This window comes from Otolemur garnettii, unplaced genomic scaffold (assembly GCF_000181295.1).
Source record: "Otolemur garnettii isolate 467f Iridium unplaced genomic scaffold, OtoGar3 scaffold00003, whole genome shotgun sequence".
In the NCBI taxonomy this organism is placed as follows: domain Eukaryota; kingdom Metazoa; phylum Chordata; class Mammalia; order Primates; family Galagidae; genus Otolemur; species Otolemur garnettii.
Genome location: NW_003852398.1, coordinates 32934529 through 32957315, shown reverse-complemented (window position 1 = coordinate 32957315; position 22787 = coordinate 32934529). Strand labels below are relative to the sequence as shown.

The window sequence follows — 22787 nt, the reverse complement described above, 5'->3', positions numbered from 1 at the left end:
TATTTCTTCAGGATTTTGCCATTTATAAATAGAAGCAAGTTTCTCTTGGATAGAATGTTTGATTTTAATGGGAGAAATGTAGTGATCAAGGATGACTGGGGAAAAAAACAAAACACAACTTTCCAAAATAGAGTCTTTTCCTCTGCTTTTCTCTTATCCCACTTCCCAAGGCTCATGAATGCCAGTCAGCATGGATTGGCTGGTCCTAGCCATGACAGAGCTGTCCACTTCACTCCCAGGTCTCAAGGCCCCACAGGGTTGTTTGCTATCCTCACCCTGGCTTCATCTTCTGCCCTTCTCTGCTCTGTACTGATTGTCAACCACTGTCCCTTGGAAAAGCCATGTTTTTTCCCGTTCTCAAGGATCTGAATTTTTTTTTTTTATTGTCGAGGATTCATTTAGTATATAGAGAACCAGGTTACTTTGATTACATTTGTTAGGTAAAGTCTCTCTTATAATTGTGTCCCGCCTCCAAGAGGTGTGTCACACACAGTGACCCCCCCACCTTCCCTCTGTTCCCTCTCTTTGCTCCCCCTTCTCCCCTCCCTACCATGTACTAGGTCATCAATTGTCCTCATACCAGAATTGAGTACATTGGATTCTTGCTTCTCCATTCTTGTGATTCTTCACTAAGAAGAATGTGTTTCAACTCCATCCAGGTTAATACAAAAGATATAAAGTCTACATCTTTTTCAATGGCTGAATAGTATTCCATGGTATACATGGTATATATATACCACAGCTCGTTAATCCATTCTTGGATTGGGGGGTATTTAGGTTGTTTCCACCATTTGGCAATTGTAAATTGAGCTGCAGTAAACAATCTAGTGCAAATGTCCTTATGATAAAATGATTTCTTTTCTTCTGGGTAGATGCCTAATAATGGGATTGCAGGATCAAATAAGAGGTCTAGTTTGAGTTCTTTGAGAATTCTTCATACTTCCTTCCAAAAAGACTGTATTAGTTTGCAGTCCCACCAGCAGTGTAAAAGTGTTCCCTTGTCTCCACATCCATGCCAGCATCTGCAGCTTTAAGATTTTTGTGATGTGGGCCATTCTCACTGGGGTTATCTCAGGGTGGTTTTGATTTTCATTTTCCTGATAATTAGGGAGGGACAATGAACATTTTTTCATATGTTTGTAACCATTAGTCTATTTTCTTGAGAGAAGGTTCTATTCATCTCTCTTGCCCATTGATATAAGGGATTGTTGGCTTTTTTTATGTTAAGTTGAGTTCTTTGTAGATCCTAGTTATCAAGTTTTTGTCCAATTCATAATATGCAAATATCTTTTCTCATTGTGATGGTTGTCTGTTTGCTTTGGTTTTTGTCTCCTTAGCTGTATAGAAGCTATTCAATTTAATTAAGTCCATTTTGTTTGTTTTTGTTGTTGTTGTAATTGCCACTGAAGTCTTCTTTATAAAGCCTTCCCCCAGGCTGATGATTTCAAGTGTTTTTTTGGCACTGGTCCCCAGAAACCAAGAAGTTCCTCTCTTATGATTGAGGTCTCCTGCAAATGTCACCTCTTCAAAGAAGCTTGTTCCTGCTTCAGCTCCCAGTACCCACCCATACCTTTTAAAATTTTCTCTATTGGACTTACTAATATTTGAAGTAATCTTATTTATCCATCTGCTTATTCTGTTTTCTTCACCAATGAGAAAGATCTAGGAGAGCAGCCATCATAGTTGCCTAGTTCATCTATATCCTCAGCACCTAGAACTTGCCTTATTATTGTAGACACTCAATAACTGTGTTAAATGTGTGAATGAGTAAACAGATTAACGAAAGTTACACATAGCTTTGGAAATTACCTATTCATCAGGTCTTCAGACTTTTCAAATCCAATATCCCCTTGTTTGACAGCCACTTAACTAGAGCTAATAAAAGCAAAGGGAAGGGACATTTGGTCACCTGGGGTCTTAGCTTCTCTCCCAACCCCTTTGGCAGTTCTTGTTTGTATAGATGCTATGATACTCAATTTGAAAACCACGATCTAGTCCAGGTTCTTCATTTATACATGTATAGATGATGGAGATGCTGCTGAGGGAGAATAGGCAATTGTGCTCCCTCTGTCACAGGCAGAAATCAGCACAACCTCCATGGCAGCCTGCCCCTAGACTTGGTGATGACTTTTGTCTTCCTCTCAAATTCTGTGCATGTTAAACATTTCTTTTCCTGGTGGTGTAGCTCAAAGCACTTGCTTTTGTGTTGTGCTGTCTCAGAATATTTCTTTCTTATAATCTTATTTGATGCTCACAGCAGCCCTGGGAGAAGAGAGGGAATAGCTATCTTCACTCTGATTTTGTGGATGAAGATATTTTAGTTCAGCAAGATGAAGTTACTAACAGTGAAACCTAGGCCAGAATCAAAATCCTTTGACTACTAATAACTAGAACTTTTAAGTGTTTGCTCTGGTGTCTTTTTATTCATCAGACAATCCTCTTTATAGGCAGAAACCTACTCCCTTTTTCCTCACCTTCCTGACATTCAGTAAGTGGCTGTGCAGCTTTAATCTTCGTTAGACATTTCATAGTACAATGGGAGCCTCCTAGCACTCTGGGAGGCCAAGGTGGGTGGATCGCCTGAGCTCATGAATTTGAGACCAGCCGGAGCCAGAGTGAGACCCCATTTCTAAAAATAGCCAGACTTTGTGGAGGGCTCCCAGCTACTTAGGAGGTTGAAACAAGAGAATCATTTGATCCTAACAATTTGAGGTTACCGTGAGCTGTGATGCCAGGATACTCTACAGAGGGCGACAAAGTGAGACTGTGTCTCAAAAAAAAAAAAAGAAAAAAATACAGTGTGGTGATTATTATATTTAGAGTTTAATAATTCAAAGATTGAGCAATTCCTTCACTGGACAGATGAAGCAGTAGGGACCCAGAGAGGGTAAGAGACTTACCAAGGACACATAGATAAAGGCCAAGTGATACCCGTTGCCCAGCTCTTGACCAGCTGTTCTCAGTCATATTTCTTCACAGATGAAAACTCCTTTTTTGGGTTTCTTGGCTTTCTTTTCAGAGGTGCTTGGTTTAGTTTGTTTAGAGGCTAAATACGTGGGAGTAGCCATTAGAATCACTAACGAGAATATATGATGATCAGCTTCTTGCTTTAATACACCTACAGAAACTTAACCGCCGAAGGGTTTTTCTTTTCTAAGGCAGAGGTTTCTTATTCTTTAATAATGACAACATATCAGGGAGGGGCAAAAAATGGCTCACAGACCAAAGCCAGCCTATGGCCTGCTGTTGCAAAGCCAGTGAGTCAAGCATAGTATTTACAGATGAACATTTGCAATTGATTTGATGATAGGGAATATTAACATTGAATCCCATATAAGCTAAATGTGGTAGACTTGTATTTTTAAAAATTATACACAATTATTTTATTTTGAATTTTGTAAAAAGATTAGTAGCAATTTGTTTTTCCTCTTGTTATATAAGTGCTTATATAATGTCTTTGATTTTTGTCTTGTAGACCACAAAGTGAAAAGCCCATTTACTGTCTGACCCTTTATAGAAAAAGCTTGTTAACCCTTGCAGTATGACATTGACTATTTTATACTGGGGAAATTTTTTTTTTTCTGTACTGGAGAACTTTACCTTTTTATAATTTATATAAGTCATATCATGGTTTTTTTTTTTAAATCGTAAGTCTAAAATATCTCCCTATAACATTAAAAAAGTAAAAAATATCCCCATTCCCCAGTCTTAGTAGTCAATAGTTTGTAATGTATCTTTATCTTGACTTTGCCACTAACTACTTGTGAGGCATTAACCTCTTTAATCTCAAAGAAAAATGATAATAGCTCTTTTCCTACAGAATTGTTGTGCAAATTATTTGAGATAACTCGTGTATCACTTAGCACATCGCCTAGTGCACAGTTCATGCCTGATGATTTGTAACTAAATTTTAAAATTTTCTTCTTTTTGTTTATATACACATGAAAGTTTATTTGCTTTTTTAAAAAGATGGAATTTTTTTGATGCACTAAAGTTTCACAGATGATTCTGGTACATGCATACTTAAGAACAGCTAAAGTAAATGTCGAGAAGTAACTACTGAAGGGGTACGTGTGTGGGGGCCAGAAATTACCTTCCATCTTGTGGCACAAACTAGGAAAAAAGGGGAAGGTACTGGTTTTCTACAGCAAATGTGTAGCATGCTATAAACTGCACACAAATAAATTTTTATTTTTATTTTCCAGGTCTACAACTCGAACAAAGACAGTCAGACCGAAGGGAGTAAGTATGATGCTTGGGTCGTTTTCTACAGCTAGGGTTGGGTGTGGGCTTTAAAGTTGCTACTCCAGGGATGAACCACCAGGAGGTGCTGTGGGCATGTTGGGTCGGCCCCATTTTCTGAGGGCAGTGTGAGATGCTTCTACCCAAGGCTTTCTGCAGGGACTCCAGAGGGGAGTTAAGGCTCATAAGGCTGTACTGACAGCTTGCATTTAAGTAACCCTTCACACTTTACAAAGTGTTCTCGTGTCCATCATCTCACTTAATCCTGTCTTCTTAAGACTATATCTCCAATCACCATGTATATGTCACTTAATACAATAATGCCTAACTTCCGAAGAGCTTTATCCCCTGAGAAAGCTGGAGCTGCCCCTGCCTCTTGCAGTCTTCCTTAAAGGACTGGAGAGACACTATGTTAGGCATATGTCATAACATATGTTATGTTTCTTAGTAGCTCTTTTCTTTCTGGCCTCTATGGGAGGAAAGAATAGAGATGGGGAATTTTATAACGGTATTATGCTTTGATGAAAGCCTCTGTTGGATATACAGTACTTTTCCCCTGCTGCTGGCTCTGAGTAGTCTGGTTAGTCATAATTTCCAAGGGCACCAGTATCCTTATAAAGACGATGGGATTAAAATGAAACTGTTACTGGTACCGTTTGGGCTGATGCATAAGAGAAAAGATAAATTCCTTCCATGTGGCTTTAAGAGTGCAAAGGAAATCCCTTTCCTCAGATTTGCTTTGTAAAATCCATTTGGAAAAATAATTCAAAAGTAGCCCTATCAAATTCAGTAGCATTAGGAAAATCAGTAGACCAGTGCCTTTCCGTGTGGACAGAAGGGTAGCTATTTTTTTGTGTGTGAAAGTCTTTTTAGGATAGAGGTTTTTCCTCTTTTCCTTCTCCTTGAAATACAAATTTAGCCAGGCATTTTATATAAAGTGTTAAGCAATTTAGAATGGCTACTATTAGTAGGTTGAGAGGCTTTTATGAGAGGGGGATATGGTTTCTTCTGTCAAAAATTGAATAAGGGCAACTTTTTTAATATTCTAAGTGGGCATGCCATCTGGTTCTACCACATCTATAAGGCATTTGGGTAATATGTTTTAGAAGCCTTACAACGGTAACTATTCTTTGACCCAACAGTTAACCTAAAGAAATAATTGTAACAGCCTAAGTATACAGCAAGGGGGGAGGGAGAAGGGAGGGGGAAATGGGTGGAGGAAGGGTGATTGGAGGGATCACTTCTATAGTTTATCTTACAAGGGTACAAGTGAATCTTTCCAAGAGTATAATATGATTGTCTTAACACAGTAACTAAGAAAATGACATGAAGGCTATGTTAACCAGTTTGATGAAGATATTTCAAATTGTATATGAAAACACTACACTGTACCCAGAATTACATTAATGTACATAGTTATCATTTAATAAAAAAAAAAAGAAATAATTGGAGTGCAAAGATGTTTGTGCAACAAAGAAATTCTTTGGAACATTGGTGATAGTGATAATGGCAAAAATTGGTGATAATCTAAATATCTAAAAGGAAGCTGGTTAAATAAATTATGGAATAGTATACTACCTTCAAAAGAACAGGGAGATCTAAATATATTTGTGGAAATAGTGCCCACAGTATATTGCTAATTGAATTTTTAAAAATAATATACAATATAATATATATTAGTTATTGTGTTAAGATAGTTATGTATACACACATATAACTAATATATATATAATATATATATTATATATATAAAATAAGTTATCTGATTCATCTAGATACTTGATAGAAAACAAGTATGGAGATTAGTTTATTGTAATATCATCAAAATCTTAATGAGGATAGAGGGTGGATTATTGAGAGACATTGACCTACTTTTAATGTTTTTCTGTAGTTTGAATTCACTACTATGAACATATAGAGAGGCTGCCAGAATAACATATACACATTTTAAGAGGTCTTATTGGAAGTAAAATTGAGTATTCCTAAAAAGGGTACAAATTGTAGGTAAAATGGGTGTGTGTTTAAGTAAGACATGCTAGATATACTTAACCAGTAATGGCACCTTCAATTTGACTTGAGAAAGTAACAGTAGATAACATCTCTTAAAATGTGTGTACATTTTTTTGCCCTCTCTGTATTTTCCAGTAATAGTTGTTAAAAGGTTGCCTTGGGAGTGTGATTGGTGGGACCACACCTATGGTTCATCTTACAAGAGTACATGTGAATCTTTCTAAATGTAGAATATAAATGTCTTAACACAGTAATGACATGAAGGCTGTATTAACCAGTTTGATGAAAAGATTTCAGATTGTACATAGAACCAGCACACTGTACCCCATGACTGCATTAATTACACAGCTATGGTTTAATAAAAAAAAAAAAGATAGGTAAAAGAAAAAAAATAAAAGGTTGCATTAAGTGACTGCTTACTATGTGTCAAACACTAGGGATGTTCTCCATATATTAGCTCATCTGGGGCTTGCAGTACCCTGCCAGACAGGTACTTTTGACCTACTTTGTAGCTGAGGAAATTGAGTTCAGGGGATACAATTTAATCTAAGGTCTGTTTTACTCCAAAGCATTATTATTAACTGCAAAAATATTCTACCTCCCTTAAGAAATGAGCAATACGAAGAGTTCTACTTTGGGTCCCACAGAGTGGGGAGAGCTGTTTGCCACTGGTGCCTGGTGATTCCTCAACTGCTTACCCTTTCATCTGGAACGCGGGAAGGAAAAAGCTGAGTTAAAAAATACTGGCTACTTTTTCAGGAGTTTAGATAGGAATTATTTTTCTAAGGTATTATTATTCACTAATTTCCAAGTTAGAAAAGCCAGAGTAGTGGTCTGCGTTTGTGTTTCCTCACCTTTTTTGACATTTAGAGCATGTCCCACAAGTCCTTAGCTCCCCCTCCTTCGGGAGGCTGCACTGGCAGTATCTGTTGGTTGCAGTAATTTGCCACTGCACCCGGTACTCACCCACGCCCACAGGGCTCGTCTGCCACAGGTGGCACTGTTGCCCAGGGCGTCAATTGCTCTGCAGCCCTCTTTCTGTTTACCCGAGATCTAAAGTCTTTTAAAGGTAAGAAGTCAGTCCGATGTGAATTTAAGAGTTGCTCTTTTCACCAAATTTCAATGCCCCAATTCCAGAAATCTAGCATTTGCCTTTCTAGAAAGTGTTTTGGTGGGAATTTGAATACAAACATTTTATCACAGAGCCAGAATGTTTTAAAGGAGCAGATAGCCAAAGGGAATTCCTCTGGGGACTCTCTGAATTTGTTACTTTCATCCTGAAGTTTCTCCCAGGGCACACAATGCCTGTGGAGTATAAGACGGGGCCATAAATAATGTCTATCAGCTGCTGGTATTTTCCAAGTGACCCGGTTGCCAGGGAGGGGATGGCAGCAGATAAGTACATGCACATTTCTTTGCAGAACCTTTTCCTCTCTTCTTTTCTTCTCTAGTCTGAGTTTGCACCTCCGATTTCAAGGGTTGAATTCATCACTCTGCCCTGTTTGTGGCACGTTGTCATCACAGGTCCCTCGATTCCTTTCTTCATCCTTTCATTTTGTTTCGTTCACTGAAACTTATTCATTCATTCCCTTTTGATTCTTTTCTCTGCTCTTATTTCTTTCTTCCTCTATAGACCATCATTCCCATGCATACTTTCAAAATCTATTCTTGGAAAATGTGCATCTTTTGTCAGTCCATGTTCTTTAGTTATATAAGTGGCATGTGTCCTGTTCAGCTTCTCACTTGCCCCCTCAGCATTATGTTGGTAGCTGTCCCTGTTGCTCTGTGTATGTCCAGGCTGTGACTTGTGACTACACTGTACTTCACGGTGTACAACACTATGCATCTGTTTTTGTAGAGAGACAGTCCATCTCCTCTTGCCTCCAACTCCTCATCATCATCAACAGCACAGTAACAATCCTCTGTGTGCGTGTGTCCTCCTGTGTGAGAATTTCTTTGAGAGGGTTGCTGGTTCAGAGGATGTACCTGCCAGCCCTACATGCGAATTTCTCCATTCCTGCCGACTCTTGCTGTTGTTCAGCTTTCTAATTTTTCGCCAGTCTAATAGGTATAAAACGGTATATCATTGTTGTTTTAAATTGGATTTCTCTAATAGTTAAGTAGTTTGAACATCTGTTCAAATGCCTGTTAGTTTGCTGGAATTTTGTCTTCCGTTAATTGCCCATTTTTAGTTTTGGTTATCGTCTTTTTCTTATTTGTTTTGTAAAGCTCCTTCTGTGTTTCAGATGTTAATCCCTTGTTAACTTTAGATATTTTAAATACATATTCCAATCTTGTCATCTGTCTATTAATCTGTGGTGTTCTATCTTGACCATAAAGCCTTACTTTTGACATATTCAAACCAATTTTTTTGACCTTCTGGTTTATGATTTTTCAAGTTGTATTTTGGAGAAGTACTTTCTGACTCATGTCACAAAGAGATGCACCTCCATGTTATTTCATTGACTTTACGAGTGTCTCACATTTAAGTTTCTAATCCAGCTGACATGGTATGTGATAGTTAATGAAGATCCAGTTTTATTTTTATCCGTGTGAAGGGTCAGTTTTCTCACCAATATCACCAACTATCCATTCTTTCCCCCATTGATTTGTGTGCCAGCTTTCTTGTGTATTCAATTTGCATATCTGAGTTCTGTCTCTGAGCCCTTCCTTCTTTCTTTGGTCCATTTAACTGTTTTTGAGCTGATACTGCTCTGTTTTTAATATGATGACTTTGAAGCAAGTCTTAATATCTGGTTGCTTAAGTTTCCTCTCTTTACTCTCCCTTTTAAGGGTTGATTTATGGGCCTTTATTCCTCTTTATAAATTCTATAATAAGTTTAAAATTTTTCAAAAAATAAAATTTTAATTTGGGAGTACATTGAATTGTGCAGATTAATTTGGAGGGAAACTGACATCTTTGCAATAATAAATCATCTCCAAAAGCTTTGACTGTCTTCCCATTTATTCAGACCACCAGTATTCTTTATTAGAATTTTAGTTGTCTGCCTAGAGGTCTTGTGTGTTCCTGGCTAAATTTAATCCTTAAATATAAATTCAGAAATCTGAAATTTTTGTCAGTCTTATAAACTTCTCACCATGGATCCTGCTGCAGACAGTTAACTTCCTGGGCTCACTCCTAGAATGTCAGGAATATATGTCAGTGACACCAAAGTCTCTAGTGGGTCAAATTCTTACCTACTAGAGAAGGGAAGGGAGAAATGGGAATGCAGATAGTAAGGAGAAAGAAGGAACTTGCTGATTAAGTTGCTGCTTCTTTGCTGAGGAAGTGATCACTGCCAGCGTCAATCATCTAGTCATCTGATACCTGTCATTAATTTGCCCCCTTTATTATTACTAAGATCATGACTGCACGATGCAAGGACTGTCTCCCATCCTACTCTCTGTGGCCCCCTTTGCTATCTTAATACATAGCTCCTGAGTCTACGTGTCTTGTGACTGGCCTTACCTTTGGCTACAGTTGTGAGATTTGCTCTCCAAAGGCTCTTAAGAACTGGTTTATTTTTCTTTGAAATGAGCCCAGGCCAGAAGCAGGCAGAGAAGCTAGAAAGTGGCCTGTTCTCAGCCCAGGCTGCCACTGTTCTGCAGTCCCACCTGAGGGAGGGTTGGAAAGCCCTGAACTTGTCAGGGAGGACAGAACAGTACAGTACAAGAGAATAAGGGAAGGACAGGCTTTCTTAGTGTGAATTGGTCTTTTCCAAGTCTGACATTTTAAATAACAAATGTCACTGCCTACTTAACTCTAAAAAGATTAGCTTGTTTACAGGAATGCTTCCCTCCTACTGGTTCTCCAGCTGTTTAAAAGCTGAAGTCTGACGGATTGAGGCAGAAAGTACTCAGTCTCCTAATCTTGGCGTCATAGTGCCACTTCTTTCAATGTGGGTATTAACTTAAAATTATAACATTCAATATATACTGATAACAAAAGATGAGTACAAGTCACATTTGAGCCCTTGTAATTGTAGAAGTCAAGTGGGACTTGAGTGTTAGAATTTTGACACAGTTTTCCCCTTCTTAAAATGCATATGCATTTTGGGGGCACACTTTGTATAAACCATATATGAATATGCCCGAGTTGCTTTAGGCATACCTTTGACACATGTCAGGGCCCAGCTCAACACTGTCCGTCTGCCTTGTCTAGATGTCAGTGAGTAGTTCACTCTGCTTCCCTGCTTCTGCTCTTGTGCAGCATTTTCCTGTTGGCTCCTGCCTCAACCTTTTGCTAGGTGAAGCTGCAGGAATCTAGGCTTCCTGTAGCTCTTCCTTCAATGAATAGCTCTCTGGGAGTCCTTAAGGCGGGGTGGCCCTGAGCTGTATGAGTACTGAGAGGTGAGAATGCTCACAACCAGAATAAATATCTCTGCCCTTAAGAAGTGTATGATTGTTGTGGAGGTTCAGACCACGGGTGACAATAGCTGGATGGACCAATTACATTGTATGGGTGGGTGTCATATTCATGCTGTCTGTAGATACACCCAGTGTGCAGGTAAAATGCTCAGAGCTCAGGGATTTGAGAGTAGACCCAGAACAGGATTCCATGTAAGCTAGAAACGCTTACAAAATAGAAACTTCCTATCTTCCCTCCTCCCCAGAAGTAACTATAACAGGTCCTGTTTGCTTTCAAGTCTAAATCCCTTCATTCTTTCCAATTTTTTTTTTAAATCTACTGCTTTTATAGGAATCTTTTGTATTTGAATAATGTTGAAGAGCCCATTGCAGTTTTCCAGTTTGTCATCACACTGGCAGGAGGGGGGAGAGCAGTAACTGCAGAAAGAATGCTCTCTGTAGAGTTGGGTTAGGATCTAGTCAATGGTAGGGTCTGGACACTGAATCTCTGTACCTCACTCCTAAGCAGGTTTACAAACATGTACTTTCTCTTGTTAAAACATAATACGAACTCAAAGTAGAATGTTAAGGAAATACGTCAAAATGATTTTCAAAAATTCAAGTAAGAAATCATCTGCAATACCACTTCTCAGAGATGTTCAATATTTTCTTCTTGCCTTTTTCCCCGTGATGTCTTAAACGTATGCTGTGAATGTTAACATGTAATTTGACTTAATTGACATTATATTGAATATGCTTATTTGCATTGTCCTTTAAAAAATTTATAAGCATTTTCTCCATGTCAAGAAAATTGTTTATAAATATAATTTGTAATGGTTGTTTAATATTATATCCTAATTTGTTGGACCATTTCCTGTTATTGGACTTTAATGTCTTTGCTATTATGAATAACATTGGCTTACTTTGTTCATAATTTTATATGTATTTCAAAGAATCTTTGGGTAGGGTTCTGCTGTGTGTATTGGAGAGAAGTATTTCCAGGGAGGGTACTGTGTCAGTGGTGTAAGTTAGCCCACTGGCTTTGAAACCTTGGATAAACTCTGGGCCTCTCTAAAGTTTCCATTTCCTTTTCTGTAAAACAGGGATAATAATTCAGTGAGATAGATACCTCATAAATTCCTTGCGAAGGTTAGAGTTCAGCACAGTATCTGGCATATTCGTTAGTAAGTACCTAATTACTCTTGGTTATTATGCTTTACATCATCTGTCTATTACTCCCATGTCTGTTACTGCCTCAGACAGAGGAAAAATTCACTGGAAAGGAAAACCCTGCTGAATTGGCAGAAAAGGGAGTGAATTTGCTCCCTTGTTCTTGCTACAGAGATTGTTATTTCTCAGTCTTGGTGCCTTATGCATGTTAGTTCATTCAGTGCTTGTGACTGCACTTCCCTAAGTGGGATAGATACACCGCTGGTGGTACACAAGAGCATTGGACGTAGTGCTAGAAAAACACTTAAAATGACCACTTAGCTGTACATGTTTATTTTAATGTATATGGAAGGGGGCATAAATATTTGTATCCCCCTTGATTTTATAATGTTGCTACTTAACACCCGATCTACTTTTTCAGTAAAGGGCCAGATAGTAAATATTGTCAGCTTTGTGGGACTGTTCAACTCCACTGTTGTAGTATGGAAGCAGCCACAGACGATATAGAATTGGATGGGTGTGGGTGTTTTTCTTTCTTTCTTTTTCTTTATTATTAGGTATGGGTGTTTTTCAATAAAACTTTATTTACAAAAGAGGCAATGGTGAATTTGGCCCAGGGACTATAATTTGTTAATCCTTGCTTTGGGTTTATACAAGGTTAACTTTTTAAAAATTAGGCTATGTAAGATGGCAAGAGGTTTCGGCAGAGAGCATGAAAATGTTACATGAAGGGCTGCCATTGACAAATGCTGTTCATACAACCGAGTTTACAAATAAGTAAGCTCCTAGGCTTAAAGAGGTCAAGGAAGCATAGCTGAGAGGTAGCGGTGTTTATGTTCAAGCCTGAGCCTGCCTGATTGTCAAGTTCATTCTTTCTTTGCTATTCTTGATAGGCATGAAATGTTTGCTGTCTTCTGCCATTTTGTCATACATGGCCAACCCAGTGGGCCTGGAAGGAATTTTATCCTCAGCCTCCAGCATCTACACCCCTTCTCAGGGAGCCTCCTCACTACGAACCGTCAGTGGTTCCTTAAGTAACTCTGTCCAAGTGCTGGGGGAACACAGGTCACCTGATTCGGTGATTCTAGCTTCCCAGGGTTGGACCTTTATCGTAGCCCACTACCTGCCCAGAGAGATTGGGCACCACAACAAAAGTCACTTTACATGTTGTTTCTGTGACGTGCCCTCAGCGTGCTTTGGGCTGTCATTCAGATCCAACTCCTGATGATGTTTTATTCAGGCTCGTCTTGTTTTGTGAGGACAAGATTGAGGACCAGGAAAGGCAATGGGGAGGGACATCATTACCATTGCTCTGTGTGCCCGTTTCCTCGCCTCTGATTACACATTCCCTTCATCTCTGTGCCTCAGCTTCCCTTGATCTCTAAAACGGAAAAGGAGATTTATTCTTAAAGATCGAAGGGAAAGCCTTCATGGGGTTGCGTGGGCCGCTGTTTTTAAAAGGTTTCTAAAGCTTTCAGCCATTACCAAAGGTTTACAGTTTTATGAAAGCAGCAGAAGGCAGAAAAGAGGATTTTTTTTTCTTCTAGTCACCTTCGGCCTTTTGCTGTTAGAACACCCACAGTTCAGAGGAAGGAGGAGGCAGCCACTGGTAACCAGGATCCTTTTGGGATCAGAGCCATCCAGAGGCTGCCAGGTCTGTACTGGTCGGTGGCTTATAAATAGAACATTTCCCCTTTTAAACCTGAGAAGGATGGGAGGCATTAATGGGCACGGCAGCTTGGCCTCCTGTGCACTGGCCCACGGGGCAGTCAGCTGAGTGCAGCGTCCCCTCCAGCTTTCCATCCTGCCTGCCAGGTCGGGGCTGACAGAGGACAGGCTCTTCCTCCCTCCCTGCCTGTGTCACCTCCAGCTCTCCCACCCCGCTCCCCAACCCAACCTGCCTTGGCCCTTTCTCTTTCCCCTTTCTCCTTCCTTCTGTACCATGCACTTTCTGTGGCCACCACTTTCATCTTCTGAGCCACAGGCGGGTGAGATGGTGTAATTCTAGCTCGCCCTAGGTGCTGACTTTTTCTGCACTGCTTTTCGTTATGACTTGCGTGTGCAACACAGTTGCTGTGGCCCATATTGAGCTCAAATTAAATTTAGTTGAGCAGTAACACCCCAGCTCTAGAATAGCCCTACCTAGGAGAAGGCTGGAGAGAGAGAGGTAGGAGAAGGAGCAGCTTGTTTTCTTGGCAGTCTTTGTTATTTGGGTTTCCAGCTATTTTGTTCAGTGACAGCCCTGCCGTCCAAAGGTATGACCAGTGGTACTGCTCCTAAGACTTGTCTGGACAATCAGAGGCCTTTCTCCTTGTCCTAAAAGACACTTGGAAAACCCATCCTCTGTCTCTGCCAGCTTTAGACTGACAGATGCAGCCAGTGTATGACTTTGCCATGGCCTAATATTCCCCTTTCCCTCAGTGACGTGGGTCTGTACTGACAGCAGGCTGCAACCATGGCAGGTGTGAGTGCCCCTTGGCATCCCAGTCTGGGCTTCAGCCGGGTAACACTGAGAAGGTGTGTGGCTGTATCTTTAACTCCTAAAGTCCTGTGCAAGGGGTTGTTGCTACAGAGACGAAAAGATTTTTCCCACTGCCACAAAGTATAGGCTTCCAGTTATTATAGTTAATATGTATTGATTACATACTGTGTGCTGGGCAACATGCTAAGTAATTGAAACATGCATTATACCATTTGAATCTCATAAGAATCCTGTGAGATAGATAGTATTATTGATCCCATTTACAGATGTGAAAACTGAGGCTTCATTCTGAATATAAACTTGTAGTCACCCCAGATCATTCCTTCTCACCCTGATCCAAGTTGTCAGAGCATGCAACTAGCATCCAGCTTGCAGGATTTAGCATACGGTACTGTTATCCACAGTAGGGAGGTTGTTGAGTAGTAATTAAAAGTGTCAGTTCTGGAGTGGTGCACATGTGGGCTAGAATGACTTACTGAGTGTGTGACTTTGGGAAATTAATTTCTCCAGGCCTCAATTTCTTTATCTGCAAGACAGGGGATGGTTTAGTATCTAAATCCTTGTTTTGGGGGGACGATTAAATGAGATTAGGGTGGACATCCCTCACTTAGCGGTGCTTGGTATTACCAGCAAATGTTAAACGTTGTCCTCTACTGTTAATATTAACAATAACACCATCATTATCAAAACCCAGAGCCTATTTATATAAAAGTGTGGCACTGTACAGTCTCTTTAGAGTTCCTCAGAATGCCCCCACAGGCATTGCCCCACTTGATTTTCACAACACCTGCATCTTACAGGTGAGGAGAATGGATCATTGAGGCCAAGTATGCCCATCTCACACATCAGGTATGGTGACACCTGGCTCAAATCTTAGGCCTCTGATTCCAAATGCCATCTCTTTCTCTTCCCTTTGCTGCCTCCAAGTTTGTCTATCTGAATTGTTCCCTGGGCATTTCAACTTGGGAGGATGATGAGTAAAGGCAGGAAGGGGATCTTGATGGACAGAAGCAGTTGGTTCTCTGCCGTCCTTCTACCTTCGGAAAGCTGGTGAAGGTCTCTTTTGGTTGATGAATCAGTTCAAATCCAAACAGGCCTCAAGGCAGAAAAAAATGGAGGCCACTGGACTATAATTCATTCTTGGATGACCAGATCCCCATGTCAGAAACAAACGGTCCTGATTAAGCTGGTCGGTGACCACAGTGTGCATTAAGCCTTTCACTGGTGTCCTGTTTTGGAATTTTAAGGTGGACTAGGAGATTGCAGATTTAAAACCTGGAGGGATACATTTCTTCCCTCCCAAGGAATAAATAGTCCTCACTCTGTGCTGTGCAAGAACCCAGATGCTGCCATTTTGGATGCCTGTTTTTTGGCAAGGATTGACACATGCTTCATAGCTATCTCAGAGCCTCCTTGACTCTGGCTGAGAGTTGGTAGGTCTATTCCAGACTAGGAAAGGATTTTGTCTCTTTTTCTACTACCTGTTTTTTTTTCTTTTTCTCTACTGTGTATCTCTTGCAGCTTATTTTCCTGTATGTTTGCTCCAGAGACTATGAAAAAGAAAATAGGTGTCTATGTATCTGGTAGGACAGTGAAGAAAACTCTGATAAGCGGTACTCTAGGTGGGCAGTTAGACGATGAATGAGATCCCTGCCAATCCTTTTTGTCTCATGCTTTCCACTGCAGGGAGCCTGAACTCTAGAATTGTGGCCTCTGATCCCTGGGCCGTGGCTTGTTAGGAACCAGGCTGGCGCCAGGGCTTCATGTATATTTACAGCGGCTCCCCTTCGCTGGCATCACTGCCTGAGCTCCGCCTTCTGTCACATCAGTGGCGGCATTAGATTCTCATAGGAGCACGAACCCTACTGTAAACTGTGCATGTGAGGGATCCAGGTTGCCAGCTCTTTATGAGAATCTAATCTCCCCCACTCCCGTCTGTGGAAATATTGTCTTCTGTGAAACCAGTCCCTGATGCCAAAAAGGTTAGGGACTGCTGCTCTAGAAGGTATCAATATATTCAACCAGCTGTTCACCACTCAAGTCTCATGGAGTGTGGGGACTTTTTGCCTGTTGGATCCCTGTGTCTCAGCTGGTAAAAATGCAGATTGTGTTTGTTCCTCGACTCAGGAAATATTTATTCAAATATAGAAATGAACAAGATAGATTGTATCTGCTCTCCTGGAGCATATTCTGTTGAGAGACAATGACAACAAATAGTAAGCAAGTAGGCTAAGGTATAATTTCAGGTGGAATTAAGTACTATGAAGAGATAGGAGCCTGGGGTTGGAGGATAAGGGAAGAGGTAGCTATTTTAGATCCTGGAGTGGGAAAGGCCTCTCTAAAGAGGTGACATTTGAGGAGAAACTTGAACAAATGGAGGGAGGGAAATGTGTCAGGAATGGCAGGGGAATGTTGCTGATGATAGGACTCGCAGGTGCAAAGGCCCTGAGGTAGAGGGAATGAAGTAGTTATGTTCTAGGACTATTAAGAAGTCAGTTGTGGGGCAGTGCCTGTGGCTCAAAGGAGTAGGGCGCCAGCCCCATATGCTGGAGGTAGCGGGTTCAAACCTGGCCCCGGCCAAAAAAAATGAAGAAGTCAGTTGTGACTAGATAGGAGGAGGCCTGGGGAGAGAGGTCAGGTAAGGCTGGGGCTAGAGCACATGAGGTCAGGAGATCAGGTGGTGTTCGTCATGAGAGGTCACTGGAGAGTTGTGCTAATATGAATGACATGAGCTGATGTATGTTTTTAAAAGATGATTCTGGCTACTGGTGGAAAATAAACTGTAGGGGGCAAAAGTAGAATCAGTTGGGAGATTATTACAGCAGTCCAGGCAAAAAGGGATGGTGGCTTTGATCACAGTATTAGGAGTAGTTGGATTCTAGATGTGTTTTTAAGTTATTCCTGACAGGCTTGGCAAACAGACTGGATTTGGGACGTCAGAGAAGGCAAGGAACCAAGGATGATGTTATTGGAACAAGTTATCTTGCCAGTAGAATACAGTACTGTCCCATCTTGTTCTTTCAGTCAGGTCGAATGCAGTACCCCAGATGGACATTAGGCCCAAATGTGTTTTTGTGTATCACCTTTATGATTTTTTAAACATACATATATATATATATGTGTGTATATATATGTATATATACACACATATATATATATATGCAACCTTTATTATTGTTTACTTACTATTTTTTTAAACCAATTCATTACTTCTATTTAAAAAGGAAATATATAGCTGAGCATTGTGGTGGGCACCTATAGTCCCAGCTAATCAGAAGGCTGAGGCAGGAGGATCACATGAACCCAGGGGTTTGAGGTTACTGTGGCTAGGCTGACACCACAGCACTCTAGCCTGGGGTAACAGAGTGAGAATCTATCTCAAAAACAAAACAAAAAGCAAAATAAAAATAAAACAAGAAAAATAAAATATATCATGCTATATGTGATAAATCACTAGATTTCTAATATTCATTAAAATAAGTGTACAAGTATTAGAAATGTTTATTTGTGAACCATTTGGAATCATTTCACATACCAATGTGTATGTAGACAGTGGCACAAGTCTACATTACATAGTAAGATACATAGCACTGGCAGTAGTTATTACCTGATGAGACATTTTGTGTAGATATTGGCAGTTGACTAAATCACTAGTTATTTTTATTTGTCTTCAGGGATAATAGTTGTAATTGCTCTGCGTACACACACACACTCTGAAGCATCATCTCTGAGAGAGGGCCCAAGATCTGCAGGCAGCAAGTATGCCCCTGTCTCTTGTCTCCGCTCTGATGATCTGAGAACTGCTGCTGAGAGAGGAAGAGAAGGGCCCACAAGATCTGCTTCCCATCTCCTAGTCCCTCTCTGTCTGTCACACGAGCTTCAGTGGGAGTGGAGAGTAGAGGAGAAAGGACTTCAGAGTCTGACCAAGTTAAAAGCCTGGTTCTACCACTCACCAATGGTATAATCTTACAGAAGTTCCTTAACCTGACTGAGCCTAGGTTTCCTCTTTACAAAATAGGGATAATGATGATGATGATAATGATAAGAAGATGATGCATTTAAGTGCATAGCCCAGAGCAGTGTAGTCTGCCGTGCAGTAAGTGAGCTACTGTTATCATCATTGTTATGACTTAACATCATGAGCCTGGCTTTTCTCATCAGAAAAACTTACCAGAGATATTGGGAAAATCAAATAAGCTATAGTTTATTAATTTATTTTGTAAACTATAATGTATTTTGCCTTATTATACTCATTAGTATGAAAACACAGCAAGTTATTAGTATGAAGAAAAGCAATATTTACCCCTTGGGATTATTTAAGGATAACATGAACTTGAATGTAAAAACGTATCTTATCACCTGAAAGTCCAAACATTAAGATGTGGTAATGTTAAGTAATATTAGCAAATGGGTCATGACCATTTGTTGAGTACCAAGTAAGTCACAGTTGCCGTACATTTCATTTGGCCCTCATGACACTGAGGTGAGTTATCCCTGCTATACAAATGAGGAAGATGAGGCTCAAACAGAGATGAAGCCCCTGGGATCGCAGCCAGCCAGAGGTGGCAGAGACAGGATTCTCATCCGGATCTGTCCTTCTTTAAAGCTCATCATTCTCTTTCCACCACTTAACCACTTCTGTCCGTGTGACTTCAATTAATATTAAAGTCAGTTCTCGTTCCCCAAGTACATACCAGGCAGGGAGTAGAGTATAGTCTAGTCTGTCTAGCCTAGGGCATAGTAGGTAGCAGATTGAGTATGGGGTCCTGGGATGCTGATCTGGGGTTACAAAACAGCTGTGGGTGATCCCCAAAGTAGAAAATAGCACCTGGATCATTGGGAACCAGTTGGCCGACTCTCCTGGGCTCTACTAGAAGTTTCCGAGAGCTGCTGCCATTAGGACAGTTTCCCAGGGGCCACAGGCCAGGGAGCCCTGGCAACCCTAGGCATCACATGATTAGGAGAAATGGTGTGAGCCCCTCTGGTCTTCCCTTGGAGTATGTGTGTGAGAATTGGAAATCTATTTTTCAGGTGGAATTTCTATTCAATTCAATGTGAGTGTTTTTCTTCATGGCTTTTAATGGTGATGAAATTGATTAAATTCAGAATGACCAAGGCAAGCCAGACTCTAAAGAGCAAATCGTATTGGAAAATCGAGTCAATTTCTGTAGTGAGAACAAACCCCTGGAGCTGCCCCTGAAATGGTGGCCTGTTCACAGAGACTGCAGACAATCTCCCCTATCTGTCCAAGTTCAAACCGGGCAGCACCTTCCTGTGCCTCTTAGTCCTCTTGTTTTTATGTAAACATCCAGCACTGCCAGCAAGTTTCATTTCTGTCACAAAAAAGTTAAAAGTTTCCTCTTTTTTTAATCAAGAGAAAATTGAGTAAGTTTCCTAGTGAAAAATTCAGACTAGGGGAAACCGGTTGAATGCCAGCTTTAGGAAAGCAGTAATCCTCTTTCTAATATGTGTTGAGACTAATTCAGTAGATCAGCTCCTCTCCTTTGGAAAAGAGTTTGTCTCCTCAAGACACGGTTAGAGTTGCAGGAATGCACATTTGGGGTAACTTTGGGGTACGTTCCAGAGCACTGTTCTTACAGACAGTATAAATGTACAGTTGACCTGTGGTACTAAAAGGTCCCTTCTATTCAAAATGGGTGATTTGGCTACTTGTTGGCTGATTTCTTGATTTTTTCTGAAGACTGAGGATGGCAACAGAGCAACAGCAGGTCAGTGTTTTTCAGAGACAGGGCCCTTGGGCCTGAAGTGTCAGATCTGTTGGGTAGCGCCCAAGGTGTCAGGAGGAATGTTCTTGTTTTCTAGGACCTCATTGGACTCTTGGGCCTGTCTGACCATTTAGATGGCCTGGCTGGCATGGTATGGAAGTAGCCTCCTCGCAGACCCAGGTTCATGCCACACATAGCCCAGTGATAATAAGGCCTTGATGGATGGGCAGAGGATTTCTACGAGTGTCCAGGGAAGCCTGGACGTGGTCTTGTCTGTTCTGTGTTGTGCTGCGGCTTGCACGGCTTGTGTTCTTCCTGTCTCTTGAACTCATGTTTGGGCTGTACTGCTGGTTGGTGATACCTCTTTGTGTTGATGCAGGAAGGAAGGAAGTGGTTAGATCAAGCCATTCATTTCTTTATTTAACCTTTATATCCTCACAAAAACTGAAAAGCTGAGGACCAGAAGCTTAAATAACTCATCTACTCTCATAGGGGTTATACTACATATCAGTTAAATTGGAAAGGTCATTTTGACCCACACTGCCCCTCAGCAACTCTCTCTAGCCTTTGGTCACTAATTTACCTATCCATGAATCCAAAATGAAAAATGATACATGCCCACTTCCACTTTGTGTCCAGCACTGTAGTAGATAGTGGAGGATGGAGACATAGTAGGGCATGAAATACCTAAGTAAAAACACACATGGACCGTGCCTTCGTGAATGTGTATTCCAGATCTGTAGACAGACATTTTTCACATCATCACACAAGTAAACGCACACCTGCAGTTGTATTCCCTCTCTGAAAGAGAGGCTGGTGGTACAGCATGCAGGTGCGTGGTGAGGGGAACTGACCTAGGTGGAGAGCTTGGGGCAGCTTTTTTGATAAAGTGCTACATGAGGGGAAGTGTGAGTGACTTGGGCCAAAGGACTTCCAGGCAAAAATCTCCAGTGTGTGCGAAGACTGGGGAGGAAGCTTGGTCAGCTGGGTGCTCTGAGAGAAAGCTAGTATGCTGGAGTGGGGAGAGCAGGGCCAGGCCACACGGGGCTTCGGGGCACGATGAGGATTTGGGATATCCTCCCATGAGGTGCCCCTGGGAGGTGACGTGGTCTGATTTTGTCAAGATCACGGGACTGTCATTTGTAGGATAGACATGACAGAGCAGGGAGAAGTGTGGGGAGGCCAGCTTGAGGTTACTGCAGACCAGGATGGTGATGCTGAAGGTGAAGAGAGCCGTGCAAGTGACTGAGGGGCTTGGTGAGCCTTTGGGGATGGGAGTGAGAAAGCGGGATGGTACCAAGGGTGATGCTCAGGGTTTTGTTGTAATTCTCATGCCCCACTGCTACATGGCTCATCATTTTTTAAAGATGAGAGAAGCCAGGGGAAGGTATCTCGGGTCAGGTCCCAGAAACTGCAGAGCATGGAAGTGACTTTGTGGGCCTTGTGGTAGGGCAGTAGGGCTAATGCTAAAATCTATGTCTTTCTGCCTGGCCCACCAACCTTCGTCTTTTAGGCAAGAGAATAATTCGATTGTACCTTATGATGTGTTGGTCTTTCGAGCCTTTTGCAGTAAAAGCCAGTCTCTGGATTCAACCTGTTTCCCTCCTCCCAGATTTCTTATCTCAGTCATTGTGGCAAAACCCCAGATGCTTTGGTAGGCATCTTCTTACCACTTCTGTGGTTTGCCCCAAGACTCTTTAAGATGCCTGAGCATGAACCACCCCTCCTGTGTTCTCATGTTTGTTACAGAACTTTGAGAAAGTAGGTTTGTATGACCCTGGCCTTCCCCCCTGCCTCTCTATGGAAGGAGAGAAAGCAACAAGGCTTCAAAACTTGAAATGAAGGCTAAGAGGATGGCACCTTTCTAACTCCAGAGGTCAACTTGGATATTTGGTATGAGCTCTGCCAATGTTCATTATAGGACAGGTGCTTGGGCTGCACTGTGTGTAAACTTGGGCAGAGCTGAACCTGAGGCTGAGGGAGGACAATAAGGGATTGAAGCCTTCACTGCAGGACGATGGATGTCAGGCCTGGTAGCTGCCAGTCCTGCAACAACTCATTGCAAGTCAAATTAAGGGAATAATGCAAGTCTAGTAGATATTTAATGAGAGATTATTTCTGGAGATTATAAGGATACAGAAATTGCAAATAAATCCCTGACCTTTTCTGAGCCTTGGCTCAGTAAAAGAGCTGAATCACCTGCTTGAGGGGATTAAAGACAGCTGCCTCCATCTGGCGGGCCACTCAGACATTTTCTGTCATTAGCAAACTCTGCGTGGTGTAGTGATAGTGTTCTAAACCTTTTAGTGGGAATTGGCTTCTCAGGCTAAGAGATCTCAATTAACTTAGATTATATACCCACTGGGTAGAGATCAGAACTAATGATCTGGTTATGTGCACGCTGTAGTCCTTGTCACCTTAGTGGTACTCTGACCATATTAAATAATAAAATGGTTATTAATTATTAGTAACCTAATCTGATGTCAGCAGGAAAGTCAAGTTGATGAGAAGCAGAATCAAACTCTGTGTGTGTGTGTGTGCGAGAGAGAGAGAGAGAGAGAGAAAGAGAGAAAGAGAAAAAGAGAAGACAGGTTGGACACAGCAAGGCAGTGAACAGCGTAATAACCTATACCAGTTCCAGTTTAGAGATTTAGATCAGTGGTTGCTAAATGGAATTTCATGAGTTCCTGGTTCTGGGGAACTGTTGTTTGATAGGGATTCCATTTCTTTCTTTCTTTTCTTTCTTTCTTTCCTTCCCTTCCTTCCCTCCCTCCCTCCCTCCCTCCCTCCCTCCCTCCCTCCTTTCTTTC

The 22787-nt window shown here is 41.2% G+C and overlaps 1 protein-coding gene across 4 annotated transcripts in view; it reads left to right on the top strand.

The window, feature by feature from the left end:
- The window catches only part of ARHGAP26 (Rho GTPase activating protein 26), a 431922-nt gene that overhangs the window by 237879 nt on the left and 171256 nt on the right, over positions 1–22787 (top strand). For all 4 annotated transcript variants that reach the window (XM_023515652.1, XM_023515656.1, XM_023515658.1 and 1 more), the window contains one exon: positions 4206–4242. In XM_023515652.1, coding sequence (XP_023371420.1) covers positions 4206–4242 — 37 coding nt within the window. The remainder of the gene's footprint in view (positions 1–4205; positions 4243–22787) is intronic.